The sequence below is a fragment of the Carettochelys insculpta genome, chromosome 22, assembly GCF_033958435.1.
Source record: "Carettochelys insculpta isolate YL-2023 chromosome 22, ASM3395843v1, whole genome shotgun sequence".
NCBI lineage: Eukaryota > Metazoa > Chordata > Testudines > Carettochelyidae > Carettochelys > Carettochelys insculpta.
In genome coordinates, this window is record NC_134158.1 from 11809605 (window position 1) to 11826046 (window position 16442).

General features: G+C 63.3%; 1 protein-coding gene across 5 annotated transcripts in view; it reads right to left on the minus strand.

Moving 5' to 3' along the window:
* FLNA (filamin A) overlaps window positions 1-16442 on the minus strand; it is a 33942-nt gene that overhangs the window by 585 nt on the left and 16915 nt on the right. For 4 of the 5 annotated variants that reach the window (XM_075016672.1, XM_075016674.1, XM_075016675.1 and 1 more), the window contains 27 exons: window positions 16008-16125; window positions 15398-15660; window positions 14390-14987; window positions 14002-14175; window positions 13765-13927; window positions 12457-12617; window positions 12128-12298; window positions 11922-12045; window positions 11464-11620; window positions 9909-10098; window positions 9741-9764; window positions 8074-8321; window positions 7330-7432; window positions 6842-6982; window positions 6586-6714; window positions 6276-6449; window positions 5961-6122; window positions 5592-5795; window positions 5103-5255; window positions 4776-4898; window positions 4241-4507; window positions 3708-3845; window positions 3398-3513; window positions 1499-1631; window positions 962-1138; window positions 563-781; window positions 283-486 (listed from right to left, as the gene is read on the minus strand). In XM_075016672.1, the coding sequence (XP_074872773.1) occupies window positions 283-486; window positions 563-781; window positions 962-1138; window positions 1499-1631; window positions 3398-3513; window positions 3708-3845; window positions 4241-4507; window positions 4776-4898; window positions 5103-5255; window positions 5592-5795; window positions 5961-6122; window positions 6276-6449; window positions 6586-6714; window positions 6842-6982; window positions 7330-7432; window positions 8074-8321; window positions 9741-9764; window positions 9909-10098; window positions 11464-11620; window positions 11922-12045; window positions 12128-12298; window positions 12457-12617; window positions 13765-13927; window positions 14002-14175; window positions 14390-14987; window positions 15398-15660; window positions 16008-16125 (4834 nt within the window). The remainder of the gene's footprint in view (window positions 1-282; window positions 487-562; window positions 782-961; window positions 1139-1498; window positions 1632-3397; window positions 3514-3707; window positions 3846-4240; window positions 4508-4775; window positions 4899-5102; window positions 5256-5591; window positions 5796-5960; window positions 6123-6275; window positions 6450-6585; window positions 6715-6841; window positions 6983-7329; window positions 7433-8073; window positions 8322-9740; window positions 9765-9908; window positions 10099-11463; window positions 11621-11921; window positions 12046-12127; window positions 12299-12456; window positions 12618-13764; window positions 13928-14001; window positions 14176-14389; window positions 14988-15397; window positions 15661-16007; window positions 16126-16442) is intronic. The other variant, XM_075016673.1, reaches the window with a different exon arrangement.

The window sequence follows — 16442 nt, forward strand, 5'->3', positions numbered from 1 at the left end:
CCTCACCCCACTGCCATGTGAACCTGTCCCCAGGCCAAGCAGGGCTTCCCAGGCCCACACTTAAGTTAGGGGCACAAGGAGGCCCAGATCTGCTCCCCAGCAAGGCTGGGACCATCCCACAGGGCTGCAAGACACCCCATCCGGGACTTAGCCATGGCTGGGCCCACCAGCTGCAGGGCAAGAAAAGCAGCACCTGGGGGGAGTAGCCCTGCCCCGAGTCCTACTCCTGGCTCCACCCCCAGGCTAGTCCCACCCTGGGCTCTGCCCCCAGCCCCACCACACCTGCTTTGCTGCAGTCCACAGTGAAGGAGTTCTTCTGGCCCAGGAAGCCCTTGCTCAGGCCCAGCCCCTTGGCCACCACCTTGCTGGCATCCGAGGCAGGGGGGGGAGCGGTGCCCTGCAGCACAGCCCCCTCCGCCCTCCCGCCCGCATCCACACACACTGACGAGGTCTCATGCAGGCTGTGGCTGCTCACCAGGCGGGAACCTGTGAGGGAAAGGAGGTGAGGGACAGGCGGGGATCCAGGGATCCTGCCAGCCCCACCTCCGGCCCCTCCCCGCACCTGTGACCTTGGCCTTGAAGGGGCTGCCGGCGATGTGCTGGGGGCCACCATACTTGAGAGAGATGAGGTAGCTGCCAGGGGCCATGGGTGTGTAGGTCACCTTGTAGCCCTCGGGGATCTCCTGACACTCCAGCTGCACCTTTGAGGGGCCGTCGATGGTCACGGCCAGTGACCCAGGGCCCGCACTGCTGGTGTTCACCACGAACTCCGCTGGGCTGCCTACCAGGAGTCAACGCCGGGGAGTCAACGTCGGGGTCTCTGGCCCCTGCCAGGGGGTCCAGGCTAACCCACTGTCACACCCTTGGCCCTTAGCAACCCCCTAACTTGCCAGCACCCCTTCTATTCTGCTGGTGCTGCCCTGTTCCCCTGCCAGCGCCCCTCGCTGCTCCCCAGCCTTACCAGTGGTGCCCCCCTCCAGGCCTGCGCCGTAGGCAGACACCAGTCCAGGGTCGCCCGCCTGGCCCGGCTCCCCGACACGGATCTTGAAGGGGCTGCCGGGGATGTGGGCACCATTGAATCTGACGTCGATGGAGTAGATGCCATTTTCCCGGGGGATGAAGCGCACAGCGTATTTATCTGGGGGGATGACAGCATTAGCAGGGGCAGTGCCAGGAGTAACCAGCCACCTCTTCTTTAGGGAGGGGCTGGTACTTAGAACTAAGGGGAGCCAGGACCCCTGGATTCTCCCTGGCTGTGGGAGGGGAGTGGGGCTAATGGTTTGAGCTGGGGACTGGCAGCCTGAATACTCCCGAATCAGGAGTAGTGAATGGGGGCAGGTAGGCACTCCAGATGCCTGGGTTCTCCCAGCCAGGGAGTAGTGGGCTGGGGTAGGGGGAAACCCAGACACCCAGGTTCTCCCGACTTGTGGGTTGTGGATGGGGCTTAGCTGCACCAGCCCCTGCCAGGGCTCCAGGCCCCGCTCCGGGGCGGTCTCACCTTGTTGGATCTCGGTGAGGTGGCACTCCTCCAGTGCCCCCGAGGGGCTGTGCACCTTGGCGTCCAGTGCCCCTGTGGCACCATTCAGGCTGACTGCAAAGGAAGCTGGCTGGTTGACCTTGAGCCCTGACTCCTGGAAGCACAGTGCAGCATTAGCTGGGGTGGGGGGGTCTCCCCCAACGGGGGTCACTCACCTTCCCAGGCCTGGCTGCTTGAAGAGGGAGAGCACAGAGGGAGGCAGAAGGAGGGGCTGAGGGTAGCCCAGCCGGGAGGCTCAGGGGGAGCAGAGTTCCAGTGTGGGGGTCAGTGTAGGGGGAAGCAAGGGGGCAGCGCTCTCTCACTCTCTCTCTCTCTCTCAAAGCAGCAGCTGTTTGGTAGTGTGAGGTGGGAGGAGGCGGTGGGGTGCCGCAGGGGGAGGATGGGGCAGCAGGGAGAGAGGTGAGCAGTGGTGTATAACACTCTCCTGCAGCTGACGTAGGACAAGGCCCTCATCGTTTGCCTGTCTGACATGGAACTCAGATTGTGAGAAGTGTTTGTCCGAACTCACTGCATGTTCTGTCTGATGCTGCTCATCTGTGCTACGGAAAGGCCCCTGCTGTGTGCGTGAGCAATGAGTGTGGTAAGTGCCAGACCATCCCCAAAAACCACAAGAAGTCCTGTGGTATCTGATAAACTAACTGACTTTTTGGCGCATCAGACCCGCTTCGCCAGACATGCTTCGTCAAAGCGGGTCTCTGCCCACGAAAGCTTGTGCTCCAAAAGCATCAGTTAATCTGTAAGATGCCACAGGACTTGTTTTTGCAGATACAGACTAACATGGCTGCTCCTCTGATACAGACCATCTCCAGCTGCCCTAAAGAGGAACCAGGCCAGGCGTCCCCCAGATGGCTGCGTATCCCCATTACCCTGTGAGAAGTGGGGGACACTGTCGACTGTGCCTGTGTGGTCTGTGTGTCTGTCCGTGCATGTCTGTATCCGGCGGCAGGGGATGGGGAGCAGCTCTCTCCCTTTAAGCAGGCCCTGCCCAGCAGCTGGGGGTGGGAGGGCGCAGCAGGGGCAAGATGGGGGCAGTAGGGGGGGATAGCTCTCCCCCTTTAAGCAAGCCCTGCCCGGCGGCGGTGGGGGGATCTGTTACGAGCCTTTAAAAGAGACACAAGAGAAAGGCGCAGTGTGGGGCAACGGGGCACTGCTGTCCTGGACCGGCACAAGACCCTGAACCTTGGTGGCTGCAGAGCCCGCATGAACCCCAGACTCAGCCCTGCCTGCCCCAGCCCCCCAGCTACCTCATGATGCCTGGGGGACAGGTAGGTTACAGCCCCTTCCCACCTGTGTTGCTCCGCAGCCTGTCCCCTTGCCCCACAGTGAATTTTACTGTCCTGCCACAACCCCAGGTGTGTGCCTCAGTTTTCCTGGCAACAGTCCCCAACCCCCAGCGGCTGCTGGGCATCTGGGGTGTGACAGCCTCCCCCACGCACACCATGGTGATCCCTTCACACCCCATGCCTGGGGGTAGACCATGGGACACCTTGTGCCCAGGAAGCAGGACAAAGGCCAGAGGAGGGGCCTGCCTGGGGGCTGGGGCCGGGCAGCTGGGCAAGGGGCCCTCTCCCAGGGGTGGATGGAGATGACTGGTTCTGGTTTCTGTGCTAAGCTGTTCTGCGCCAGGTCCCTGTCACTGAACAACCCTCCTGTTCTGCCAGCTGAGTCCCTGCTGCCCGTGGGTGGGAGCAGGGCCAGGGGGCTCCCCATCCTCAGTGACATCTCCCCATACTCTAAGGGGGCTCTGGGGCAGCGGGTGTGCTCGGGGGCACCCTGGGCCATGGGGCTCCTGTAGCTGCCCCCAGGGCCTGTGCCGGCAGTCAGGAGGGCAGGGGCCCGGCGCTTTCTCTGGTGCCTCACCTGAAGGCTGGTAACAGTGAGTCGCCGGGCGTCGTGGCAGGGGGCTGTGGCCGGCACCACAAAGGGGCTATCAGGAACGTGCTCCTCGTTGAATTTCACCGACACCTCGTAGTCACCTGGGGGGGAGGGGGGGTTAGTGCACTGCCCTGGTCCCAGCACCAGCCAGCCTCCCCTGCTGACTGGCCCCAGTGCCAGCCTCTCACCAAAACCCCTGCCAGCAGCTTGCCCACTGGACAGCCTCCTCCCTGCCAGCCCTGAGTGCAACCCCCTTCCCCTCTAGCCAACAGGAGGCTCTGCATGGCCCCCTTACCAGGCTCCTGGACAATGTAGGCCACGCCGCAGGAGCCATCCTTCCGGTCCTCGAAGGCGATCTCAGCCTTGCTGGGCCCCTCCACAGCAATGGAGAGGCCACCAGCACCTGCCTCCCGTGTCCAGATGCTGAACTCGGCTGGGGAGGGGGAAGACGCAGTTACGCCAGCCTGCTGCGCAGCCCTGAAGCCCCTCGCCCAGCCCTGCTCATCACACAGGCTCCACAGTGCCACTGGGCTGTGGTGCGACCGCACCAAGTGCTCGCTGTCCTCCCAGCCAACCACCACACCCTGCACGTGGGCCATGGGTGGCTGGAGTCGGGTGTGGCCAGGACCAGCACTGGCGAACAGCGGGAGACCTCCCCATGGCCGAGGTCACACACAGGGCCGTGGGCTAGCCTGTGTGCCTGCAGTCTGGCCTCTCCCAATGCTGGGGCGGGGACCAGGCTGGACAGGATGTGACACTTCCGGCTGACAATGCAGGGAACATGGGGGGGAAGGCTAACAGCCCCATTGTCCCCCAGTGCCCCCTTACCTGGCACGCCGGCCTCTGCTCGCTCCAGGCCAGGGCCACCTGCTCGTACCTTGTGGGCGCCGCCCTCGCCCAGCGGCCCCACGGTGAACTGGAAGGGGCTGCCTGGGACGTGCTGCCCCTTGTACTTGACGCTGACTGAGTGAACGCCTGTCTCGGTGGGCACGAACCGGACGCAGTAGGTACTGTTCTCTGCCTCCAGCACCTCAGCCACCAGCCGCTGCCCGGAGGGGCCTGTCACCTGGGCCGTCACATCAGCCAGGCTGATCTCTGGGGGAGATGGTGAGTCAGACTCCCCTACATTGGCCCCAGTGCCTCCACTGCTTCCCCCAGTAGCCCTCAGTGTTCCAACCAACTCCCCAGCCTCCCCCACTACTCCCCCAGTGCCCCCAATGCCCCAGCCCTGCAGCTCTTCCCCAAGGCACCAGCTCCACTCTCCTTCCTGCACAATAGCCCAAAGCAACGCCCCCTGCATGCCTCCAGCCCGTCGTGGCCACCTGCAGGTGGGTATCTGGGGCAGGGCCCCAGCCTGGCCCACCTGGGATCTTCAAGCTGAGGTCACAGGCACTGCCCACGTTGGCCACAGAGGGGGCGCGTCGTCGTCGAGTGATGCTCTCCTTCACCCGGCCCTCACCGGTCACCTTCACTGAGAAGGGGCTCCCTGCAGGGGAGGTAGAGTCAGGTGGGGCCTCCCCTGCCCACGCACAGACAGAGCCCCACCGCCCCTTCTGGGGTTGCCCCCACTGCTCAGCCAGCTCCCACCATGTGTCTGTCTGGCAAGCCAGGGGTAGGGGGCCACTGAGCACCCCAGGGCCCATGGGGAGAGCCCTGGGCAGGGCACACTGTTCCGCACGCACGGCCTCACCTGGCACGTGCTGGTCGGCAAATTTGATGGAGATGATGTAGTTTCCGGGCTCCGTGGGGCAGTAGGTGACACGGCAGGTCCCATCCTCCAACTCCTCTGTGTTTATGTCCACCTTGCTGGGGCCCTCAATGGACAGACTGAGCCCGCCATAGCCTGGGGAGCAGGAGGAGGCTGCAGGACATCCGAGCGTCCCCTGCCCCTCAGACAGCCCAGGCGTCTAGGCCCCCAGACTCCTGCTCTAACCATCAGTTCCCCCTCCCCTCGCTTCCCAGAGCTGGAAAGAACCCAGGTATGTGGACCCCCAGCTCCTGTGGTCTACCCACCAACTCCCACTGCCCTCCCAGAGCTGGAGAGAAACCAGGCATCCCGTCCCCCAGCCCCCTGCTCTAACCTCCAGTTCCACCTGCCATCACTTGCCAGAGCTGGAGAGAACCCAGGTGGCCAGGCCCCCAGTCGCCCACCCACCCCAGGCTGGGGAGAGCCAGGCACCTGCATCGCGTGTGTCAATGAGGAACTGGGCTGGCTCGAAGGTGCGCCCCTCGCTGAGGCCAGGCCCCGAGACCCGGACACGGCTGGCATCACCGATCTCCGACTGGCTGATGGTCACCGTGATGGGGCTGTTGGGGACATGCTGCCCATTCCGCATGATGTTCACCAGGTGCTCCCCCACCTCCTTAGGCACGAACGAGATCCCTGGGGGTGGGGGGTCAGAAGTGAGGGGCACAGCCAGGGCTGGCAAGGGTGGGGTGACAGGGGCTGCAAGTTGGGAGTGAGGGGCACTGGCAGGACTGCAGGGAGCCCTGGGCTGGGCTGGGTGGGGCTGGGGAAGCAGGGGGCATGATGCCCTGCAGGACTCACCAACGTGGCCGTTGCGCAGCCGTCTGAGCTGGCAGGGCTCCTGGCGCCCTGACGGGGGCGTGACGGTCGCAGTCAGCTGGCTGAGGTCCGTCTCCATGATCTCCAGGGGGATGTCGGCTGCAGAGCCGACCTTCAGCTGGGACATTCGCAGCGTGTCGTCGCCTGGGGGCCAGGGCTGTGAGACAGGGGAAGCCAGCCTGCCCCCCGACCAGCCTGTCTCCCTTGGTCTGCCCCCCCACATCCCATCCCATCCCCCGCTCTCACTCCCTGCCAGCCTGCCTCCCCTTCCCACAGCTGGGGAAAAGCCCCGCTGACCTGTGATTCGGGCAGTGAAGGGGCTGCCTGCGATGTGCTTCTCGTTGTATTTCACTGTCACGCTGTAGTCACCAGGCAGCATGGGCAAGTAGGAAACGCTGCAGGTGCCGTCCTGGTTGTCCGTGCAGCTGATCTCTGCCTTGGAGGGGCCTTCGACTGCCAGGGACAGCCCACCTGCAGGAGGGGTCAGCCCGGCTCAGCTCCATCATGGGGATGGAGATGGGGGTTCCTGCTCAACCCACCTGCCCCTACATCCTCACAGAGCCAGGAAGGGAACAGACCTGCCCCAGGAAGGGAACCCAGGGCTCACCTTCGCCAGCATCCTTGGTGTTGACAGTGAACATGGCTGGCTTGTTGACCACACCATGGATGAGGCCAGGGCCATAGGCTGTCACGTGTCCGCTGTTGACGTAATCCACGTAGAACTGCAGGGGGCTCCCTGGGGGCACAGGAGGTGAGAGCTGGCATCAGCCCTCTGACCCTCCGGCTCCCCATGCCTGTCCTCTGCCTCTGGGGGGCACAGGAGAGGTGAGAGCCAGCTTCAGCCCCCCACCCACCACTGGCACCTGGAATGTGCAGGCTGTCGCAACGGATGTCCATCTCATGCAGCCCGGCCTCCATGGGTGCGAATCTCACAGTCACCGTCCCATCCTTGTTGTCTGTGATGTCTGGCGTGGCCACCTTCCCCGAGGGCATCCTCACCTCGCCTGGGAAGAGTGTGGGGTCAGCCTGCCCTGGGGCCTCCCCTCCCTTCGGCATTGTGATACCAAGCCAGAGGGGCCAGTCCCGGGGGTGGGGCAGGTGTGTGAGGAGAAGCTACCAGGCCAGAGGAGCCAGCCCTGAGAGAGGCAGAGGGAGGCAGGGGGATACCAGGCCAGAGGGGCCATCCCAGAGGCCAGATGCTGGCACTGATGGGACCACAGGGTTGATCTGGCTGTATCCAGACCTGTGGGCAGGGGCCCAGCTGACAGCATGGGGGGTGGGGTGGGGGGAGTCTGCTGTGGGTGGCTGCTGTCCCCAGGATACACATACCCAGACCCTCTCCCCGAATTACCAGTGATCTCCCCCTTCTTGATGGTGAAGGGAATGACCAGGTCGAAAGGCCGCAGCCCAGCTACATCCAGGCCATTGACTCCCATCAGGGGCCGGTCCGTGGCCTGCAACAGAGGGACAGTGCAGAGCAGAGAGCTAGGGGCACAGCCTGCCCCCAGATGCAACACGTCTCCAGGACAGCCAAGAGGTGTGACAAAGTGCAGGGGTCAGGGATGTTAGCCCTCGTCTTAGGTTGTGTTTCCTACTGCCCAGCAATAACCCCAGGTGTGTGCCTCAGTTTCCCTGGGCATGGCACCAATCCCTCTTGGGCAATGGGAGATTCGCCTGTCACAGCTTCTCAGGGGTGCGCAGTGGTGGATGCCCTTTGTACCCTGATCCTGGGAGGGGAAACAGCCAGGTAACGGGACAAAGGCCGGAAGAAAAGTGTGGCTGTGGGGACTAGGCATCTCTGTTGGCTGGGGAGGCAGCAGGGAGGTCAGATCCAGCTTTGACCCCCAGGACTCCACTCCCCAAGTTGTATTGTATGAACTGCTTCTGTCCTGCACCACCTTCCTGTCACCTAATAACCCAGCTGGCTGAGACCTCAGCTGCCTGCAGAAGGTTCAGGGCCTGGTGCCACTCTCCCTGCCAGGGACTCCTGCAGTGCCTGGCAGGCAGTGTGGCCAGCACGTGAGAGAGCTTTGAGCTGAGACAAACAGCCTGGCCTGTTCGCATCCTGTAGCCGGGCACCAGCCCCAGCACTTACCAGGACCTGGAAAGGGCTGTTGGGAATGTGCTCCCCCCCAAAGCGGACGCAGATGACATATTTCCCAGGCTGGGGGGCTGTGTAGAAGATGTCGAATGTCCCGTCCTCGTTCTCCACCACGTCCACATCCACCTCGGAGCCGTCGGGTGTGCAGACCGTACAGGTCACCTTCCCCTTGCCCGCCGCCTTGGTGTCCACTGTGATCACTGTCTCTTCCCCGATCTGGATGGTGGGGCCAATCCCAGCGCCTGGGGGGCAGGAAGATTGAGTAGGTGCCTGGGCTGCCCCCCTCCCCACATGCAACCGCAGCAGCCATCAAATCCCCTTTCCGCCCTACCCCAAACGGGCCCCCAGGACTGGGCCCCTGCACCAGGCGCTGCAGAGACCCTGCCCACGCCCTGGCTGCACTGAATTCCTGGCCACCCTGCACTGCACAGAGCCCCAGCCCCGTGCACCCCAGCTGCCCCCCCAGAGAGCAGCAGCTCCGGTGATATGGCACCATGTAAAGCCACAGCAGCAAAGCCAAGCATCCCCAAGCCCTCCCCTGGCAAGCAGCCTGACAGCATGAGGGCCTGGGAGCTGGAGACCTAGGTCCTTCTTTTGGGGCTGGGCAGTGAGCAGGCGACCTGGGCCCTGGGGTCCAGCTGCAACTCCCCAGCCTCATGCGAGGCTTGGATTGGAAAAGGGACTTTTCCAACCAAAGGCAAGAGCAAGCCCTGTCCATACAGAGGATGTGCCAGGCCCAAGGCTCCCCAGAGGCTGGGAGTGGGGTGGTGGGTAACACACCAGGCTTGGGCCTATGAGCCCAGAGGCCAAAGCAGGGCTCCAGCCTGGGGCCCAGAGCAGGAACAGGTGAGTGGTGCTGGCAGCTATTCTCACACAGCCCCGCAGCAAGAGTGGCCTCTTGGGACGCAGAGAACTGGGCCCAACTTTCAGTCTGGCTCAGCAAAGGGGCTACCTGGGGCCAGCCAGGCCACATCCCTTGGCTCAGCCCGTTGCCCTCCCAGAAGAGCTGGAGGTGCTGCCGTGCCTGTCTGCAGGGTCATGACTCAGTTCCCCTGCAGCAGTCAGGTTCCAGCTGGGGCCTATGGTGAAACTCCAGGGCTGCGTTTGAGCTGTGGCAGCCGGTAAAGCCCTGCTGGCTGCAAGAGCTGCCTGCCCGCCCACAGAGATGAGTCAGACACACCGCTCGCTTGCTGGGCTGGAGGCTGATGCATCAGGGTGGAGTCAGAGGAACTGATTTCCTTCGCCAGCAGCGCTTGCAGCCCAGCCGAGCCCTGGTGGCAGGAACTGGTGGGGCGGTGGGGAAAGAGAGCTGCGGTGAAGGGAGCACCTGTCATCTCGAGCCCAAGCCCAAGGCCTGAATGCACCCAGCCAGTGCCATAGGCACTGCCGCTCCCCTCCCCGGTGCATGGAGCTGAGGGGCTCTACAGGAGCAGGGCTCTGCTGTCTCTCCAACGGGTGCCTCCAGGCTCTGGGATCCCACAGAAGCCCCCAGCCAACAGGAGTACCCCTACGCTGCCAGCAACAGGGGCCTGTGGCACAGGATGGGACAGGGAGTTGCTACCAGGAGACGGTGTGTCCTGCCCAACCCCGCCCCCACCAGCCATGCAGCCCCCGGCCAGCAGCCAGCAGCCATGCAGGGAGTGGGTGCAGCGGCTGCTTACCGAGCCCGTGACCTCCGATGGACACTACGTGAGGGGCAGAGAAGCGAGGAGAGTTCAGGTGAGACAGGGGTCACACACACGCCCGCCCGCCCGCGGCTGCCGAAGCAGGTGGTGTGTGGCAGTGTGAGGGTGTGCCCCCCACTCCCCCAGACCCCCCCTGCAGCTCACCGGTGACCGTGCACTTGCTGGCATCGCCGGCAGGCAAGGCGCGGATGCGGTAGGGCGAGTAGGGGATCTCGTCCCCCCCGTACTTAATGAGGATGGTGTAGCGGCCAGTCGTGTCCGGCACATAGGAAACTGTGTAGGTGCCATCCTGGTTGTCCCGGATCGTGGCCTTCTTGGGCTTCCCCTCCGGGTCCTGGGGGAATCAGGGTGCAGCAGGTGAAAAAGAGGACAGGCCCTGGCCCACCCCCCACCCCCTGCATGGCCAGCAATAGCTCCCTGCACCCCAGACCCTGGGCCTTGCACGGCCAGCAGCCCCCCTGCCCTGAGAAGCCCCTCCCACACTCACTGGGCCCTGCCTGCCCCCCCCCCCCGCCGAAACCACCCCTCCACTCACCAGGTCCTCCACAGCCATCAGACCCCCGCCTCCCAACCTTGGCAGGCCCCCTCCCCCCAGCTCATCGGACCCTGCACAGTCAGCAGATCCCCCCCACCCCCTTCTCCTAGAGGCCCCCCCCCCACTCTGTGGGCCCTTATGATATTATTGGATTTTTACAAGTATAAAACCATTTCTGTGAGCACTCTACTAGGTTTGCACCAAATCTTGTGCCGGGGGACAGTCTAAAGAAGGCTGGTAGTGCCCTGGGTGTTTACGTCATTTGTGCCAGCTTTGCATGTGATTATACACAGTGGCTTTACACCTAAACTAGAAATGTTTGAGGGCTGAGATTCACTATGGGAGCTGTGACCATCCCCCAGTCAGGTGATGGGGGCTGAACAAAAACACAGAGACCAGCTACCCAGACTCGATTCCACATTTTATGGAACTGGACTGGGACGTGCTGGCTAAGCCAACGACCAATAGCAGAGTGCCACAGCAGCCCACGTGGGCTAGTGACCCTCCATTGCCTGTGGAAGAAGAAAGGACTTTCTCCCTCCACAAGGCAGTGACCATCTTGGGTCTGTGTCCACATGAACTAAGCCGGTGTGAAGTGAGAGGCCCATCCCTCACAGGGTGTATCTTCAGAGACTTTCAAGAAAGCAGCACATTACGCTGCCGGCCAGCCAGCATCAACAGCTGTAACTGACGTGTGCAACATACCACTTCAACAATTTCTCTCTCTCAGCTGCTCTTTCTTTATTAATAAGCTTTCGATGTTAGATGCTAAAGGACTGACACGGCATGCTGGTTTGGGTCAGATCTAGGTATGCATTGACCTGGGAATGCGGCTGGTCCCTTTGGGGCCTGGAAGAGTCTGAGTGGAGCTGGTGAAATAGGCTTTCCCAGCCCCTCACATGAGTAGGAGGGTTGCTAGCTGGGCATTAGGAGTGGCTGGAGAATTGCTGGGTTTGCTTGTGTGGCTTCTGGCTGGCCAGTGGGGCTGGAAGAGGGACCTTTGTGGCTGATTGCTTTGTCTTAGTGGGAAGGAAATTCCAGGCTGGGCTGTAAGTAGCCTGGTTTGAAGCACTTTGCCCAGGATTGGTTCCCTTAGCTGTGCCCAAAAACCTGCAAAATATTATAGCCCTGCATGGCTGGCAGCTCCCGCTCCGCCCCACTCACCGTGATCTGCACAGCCAGCAGCCCCTCGCCGGCATCTGTGGCATCAATAGTGAACTCCACGGGTAGGCTGGCAGGCACTCCGGTGGTATTGAGTCCGGGCCCACTGGCCTTCACCTTACTGGCATCATGTGTGGGCAGAACCTTCACCTTGAAGGGGCTGGAGAAAGGGTGTATCAGTGCCAAGTGAGGTGAAGGCGGTGCTGGATGGCTGCCCCCAGGCAAACCCTGCCAGACTCCCTATCTCCACCCAGCCCCAGCTGCCCCCTTCCCGACACACACACACTCGGCCGCAGCTCCAGCCCCAGCACTGCTGCACAGCCCTCCTCCCCGCTCCACGCTCCGCCCCAGCCCCACACCAGCCCGGCACTACTGCCCAGCCCCCGCCCTAGCTCAGCCATATTGCCAAGCCTCCCCCGTCCCCCTCATGCCCAGCTGCAACTGCAACCCCAGCCCCGTACCTGCGTGGCACCTCCTGGTCTCCATAGTGCACGGAGATGCTGTAGGGCCCCTCACGACTGGGCACATAGCTCACCGTCTGGGTGCCCTCGTTGGTGCTCACCACATCCACTGGCTCCAGTATGCCTGGGGCAGGGAGACACCAGGGTCAGGGACTGGAGGGATCCTGGCCCCTGGCTTCTGGCCCCTCCCCCAGGCAGCCACTCACCTTTGGGACCCTGCACCTTGACCTGCAGAGGGGCCACGCCTGCCTGGCTGGTGTCCACAGAGAAGGACTGGGGCACACTGGCCCGCACAACTCCTGGCGTCAGCCCTGGCCCTGAACACACCACCTTGGATGGATCCACCACATCCTGCACCGGCACCTGGAATGGGCTCCCTGCAGGGAGGAGGTGGTGAGGCTCTGTGCCCCTAAAGCCCATCCCCTAGCCCGGTCCCTCCCACCCCAGCCACACTGGGGCAGTCCCTTCCGCAGCTCCTTCCCAGCCCCTCCCACAGCACCTGCTGGCCCAGCCCTGCCACTCCCTGTGCCCATACCTGGCACTTGGTGACCGCCATAGGTGACATTGAGGCTGTAGGTACCGGGTTCGTAGGGGATGTATTCCACTGAGCAGCTCCCATCCTTGTTATCAGTGCAGGACATCTTGGCTTCAGAGGGGCCCTCCACAGCCAGTCCCAGGCCCCCAGTGCCGGCACCCCTAGACAAGGAAGGAGAGAAATCCACAGTGAAAGCTGCAGCCAGGGCAGAGCCACTACCGTGGGTAAGGCAGGGCAGAGCAGGGAAGCTGTGACATTACTGGATTTTTAGAGGAACATGCAAACCACTGTTGCAGCCACCATGCCAGGTTTGCTCCAACCCCCGTGCCAAGGGGGCCCTGTGAGGTGTCTATTGTGTCTGGGAGACCACAACAGGAGGCCTGGCAACCTGCTGAGAAATGTCCCTTAGCCAGGTGCAGCCGCACTTGGCAGCGGAAGGACCTTATCAGACTCCAAGCCACAGCGGAGGAGTTGGGCTGGGGACATGTAACCCCGGAGACAGGCAATGGCCCATTGCCCGAAAAGGACGTGGACAGGTGACCTGCTCCTGGACAGGCTCCATCTCAGACGGGCTTTCCCACAGGATGAACAATGGAATTCCCTCCATGTGGGCAAGGGGATAAAGGGGACCCTGAGCTTCCTCCATCCTCGTCTTCATTCCAGCTCCTCGCTTCAGGAGCATCGCTGGTGTGAGCTGAGCTCGCAAGCATGGCTGGCCCATCCTAACAAAGGAGGTACTCCAGAGACTTGTAAGAGAGCAGCTCATTCCATCTGCTGCAGCCTGCACCAAGCGCTTGTGACCAGTGCATGGAATTCGATTACTTTAACAATATCACTCTCACCCTGTTCTTAACTTCTTTTTCTTCATAACCCCTTAGATGTTAAGTTTTAAAGGGTTGGCCCAGCGTGCTCTGTGGGTGAGATCTGAGGTATGCATTGACCTTGCGATGCGGCTGGAGGAACCTATGTGGATTTGGTGCAAGTGGTTTCCAAAGCCTCTCCTCAGTGGGTAGTGGGGACGGGCCGTGGCACACGGGCAGCTGGAGTGTGTGAGGGAATTGCTGGCGTGACGTCTGGCTGGCCAATGGGGACACAGCCATGCTCAGCGTGAGGCGTTTGGTGCCTTGTAGTGGAGGGGTCCCAGTCTGGGCTGTCAGGGGTCCTGTGTTAAGCCGTTCGCCTGGTTTGGCTCTCCCGCTGTGCTCGGAAAACCTCCAGTATTACAGAAGCATGGCAGGCACAGTGGCTGGGGGAGGGATGGAGTCAGAGCAGCAGTGCCTGGCTCCAGCCCCGGCTCCAGCCCCTCACCTGGTCTCCACAGTGAAGCGGTTGGGCTGGCTCGTGGTGCCGCTCTGCAGGCCTGGGCCATGCACTCTCACGCGGCTGGGGTCACAGCCCTCGCTCACCGGCACACGGAAGGGGCTCTTGGGCACAGGGTGCCCATTGTAGCTCACATCGACCGAGTGGACACCTGCCAGGGGAGAGGGAGATCAGGGGGGCTGGACCCCGTCCCCTGCCCATCCCCCACCTTGGCACAGTGCTCACCGTCCTCATAGGGTGTATACTCCACGTGGTATGTGCCATCACCATGGTCCTGCACGAAGGCCTCCGTCAGGTTTCCGGAGGGGTTGGACACCCTGGCCTTGACGTGGGGGCCCCCGGCCGTACCAAGCGCCCGAGCGTCCACGCTGAACTCTGTCGTAGCCTCCCGGAACACACCTGCAGCAGAGGGAGGCCGAGTCAGTCCCCCACTGCGCACTACGTGGAGGGGCCTCCCAGGCACAACCCCATCCAGAGACAGAGCCATCCCCTTGCCCCACACAGCCGGGCGCAGCCGCTTCGCACTCCTCCCCCCATGTCCTGGCCTTCCGCGCTGCAGCTGCTCCCTCGCCCCACCCTGGCCTTGCCCCCCACGGCCACTTCCCTGGCTGACCTTCGCCCTCCACGCCTGGCCCATAGACCTTGACAGCGGTGGTGTCCAGGGCAGGCTGCACCTGCAGCTTGCTGGGGAAGTGGGGCACGGGCTGCCCGCCGTACTTGATGGTGATGGTGTAGGTGCCGGAGCAGCGCGGTGTGTAGGCTATGGTGTAGGTGCCATCCCCGTTGTCCTGCACCCGCACCTCGGCCTGCACCCCGCCCTCCGATATGATCTCAATGGTGAGCTCGGCACTTCCAGCCCGTGAGCAGTCCACGTGGAACTGGCCTGGTTGGCCGGCCGTGGCGCACTCCAGACCCGGCCCCGAGCAGGTCACCTTGGAGGGGTCGAAGCGGGGCCGCACGGTGGCGTGGAAGGGCGAGCCGGGCACGTGGGCCTCCGCAAAGAGGATGTTGATGTTGTAGTCGCCTGGCTCAGTGGGCAGGTAGGAGACGGAGCAGGTGCCATCCCCATTGTCCAGGCACTCAATCTTAGCCTCGCAGGGCCCCTCCACCGTCAGACCCAGGCCCCCAGGGCCAGCCCCCTTCGTGTCGATGGTAAAGGGAGCAGGCACGCCAGCCTGTCCACCCTGCAGCCCTGGCCCATAGGCCTTGACCTGAAGAGGCAGGAAATGGTAAGGGGTACGTCTCACCCCACCACTTCCACCCCACTGGATCCTGGTCTTGCCCCACCCCCAGTTCCCCCCACCGGACCCCACCTTGTCCCAGCCCCTTCCCACTGGAGCCCCACCTTGCCACACCCCCAGTGTTCCCCCCCACCAGAGGCACACCTCCTCTTCCCCCACCACTGGGGCCATGCCTCCCCCTGCTCCTAGTCCTGCTCGGGAACAAACCTCGCCCCACCCCCACCAGGCTCCCACCCTGCCCCCAGCCCCAGCCCCACCCCCATGCTCCTGCCCACCCTGGCGACGTGGAGCCCGGCCCCTTGCCCTCCCCCACCAGGCAGGCGGGTGGGCAGGCAGGGGACAGCCCGGTGCCCTGGCAGGACCATGTGGGGTGCACACACCTTTGAGGGGTTGGTGGGCGGCACAGCCTCCACAGGGAAGGGGCTGCCGGGCACAGGGGCCCCGTCGTAGGTCACCTGCACCTCATAGGGGCCCTCCTCCCGTGGGATGAACTTCACCACGGTGTTGTCAGGGCTCAGGCCTGGCTCCACTTTGCAGGCCACCGGCTTGCCTGAGGGGCCTGCAACCTTGGCTGCCACCTTGCCCTGCCCGCCGGCCCCCTTGCACCTGACCGTGAACTCCTGGTCCTTGCCAGCCTCCACTTCTGCAGGGAGAGGGAGAGCCTTGAGCCCAGGGCCAGCACATGCCCTGCCCTGTGCCACCCCAGGGCTTCTGCCCTGCTGGACCCCTTCCCCCAGCTGCCAGATTCACCACTCTGCACTGGAGCCGAGCATTCGCAGCCCTGCTGTGCCACCTGCTCCTCCCCTGCCCTGCTACCTGCCATGGGGCAGGGCCAGCCCCGCCCCGCCCCGCCCCAGCCCCTTGCTTGGCCCCTCCCCTGCAGTCTGCTGGTAGGCAGGACCAGCACCCACCCCGTGCTCAGCCCCCACATTGGGCTGCTCTGGCAGTGCCCAGCCTGCCCTGCCTGCCCTGCCCTGCCCAGATACCTACTATCAGCCAGGCCAGAGATCTTGATCTTGCTGAGGTCCAGGCTGGGGGCCACAGCCACACCAAAGGGGCTCTTGGGGATGTGGTCTCCGCCATAGGTCACAGCCACACCCAGGTTACCCTGTGGGGCCAAGGGGGAACACTCGTTGCCTTATTGGTGGACACTGCCCGTGTGCCTCGGTTTCCCGGTGTTACCGCAGGGTCTAGCTAGTAGGAGCAGTCTGCTCCTATCCCAGGTGTGACTGCCAGGGGCGAGGGCCAGCGGGCACAAGAAGGGCCAGGCCCTTGGGGCTGGGCTGGCTCACAGTCTGCAAGCTCGACATGGGACAGCAAGGCATGTCATTCCCTTGGGGGTGGGGAAGGACCCAGGGCTCAGCCAGGCTTCTGGAGGCTCAGAGAGGTGGGGTCCCAGGAGGCTGGGCCCCTGCAAAGGGCCAA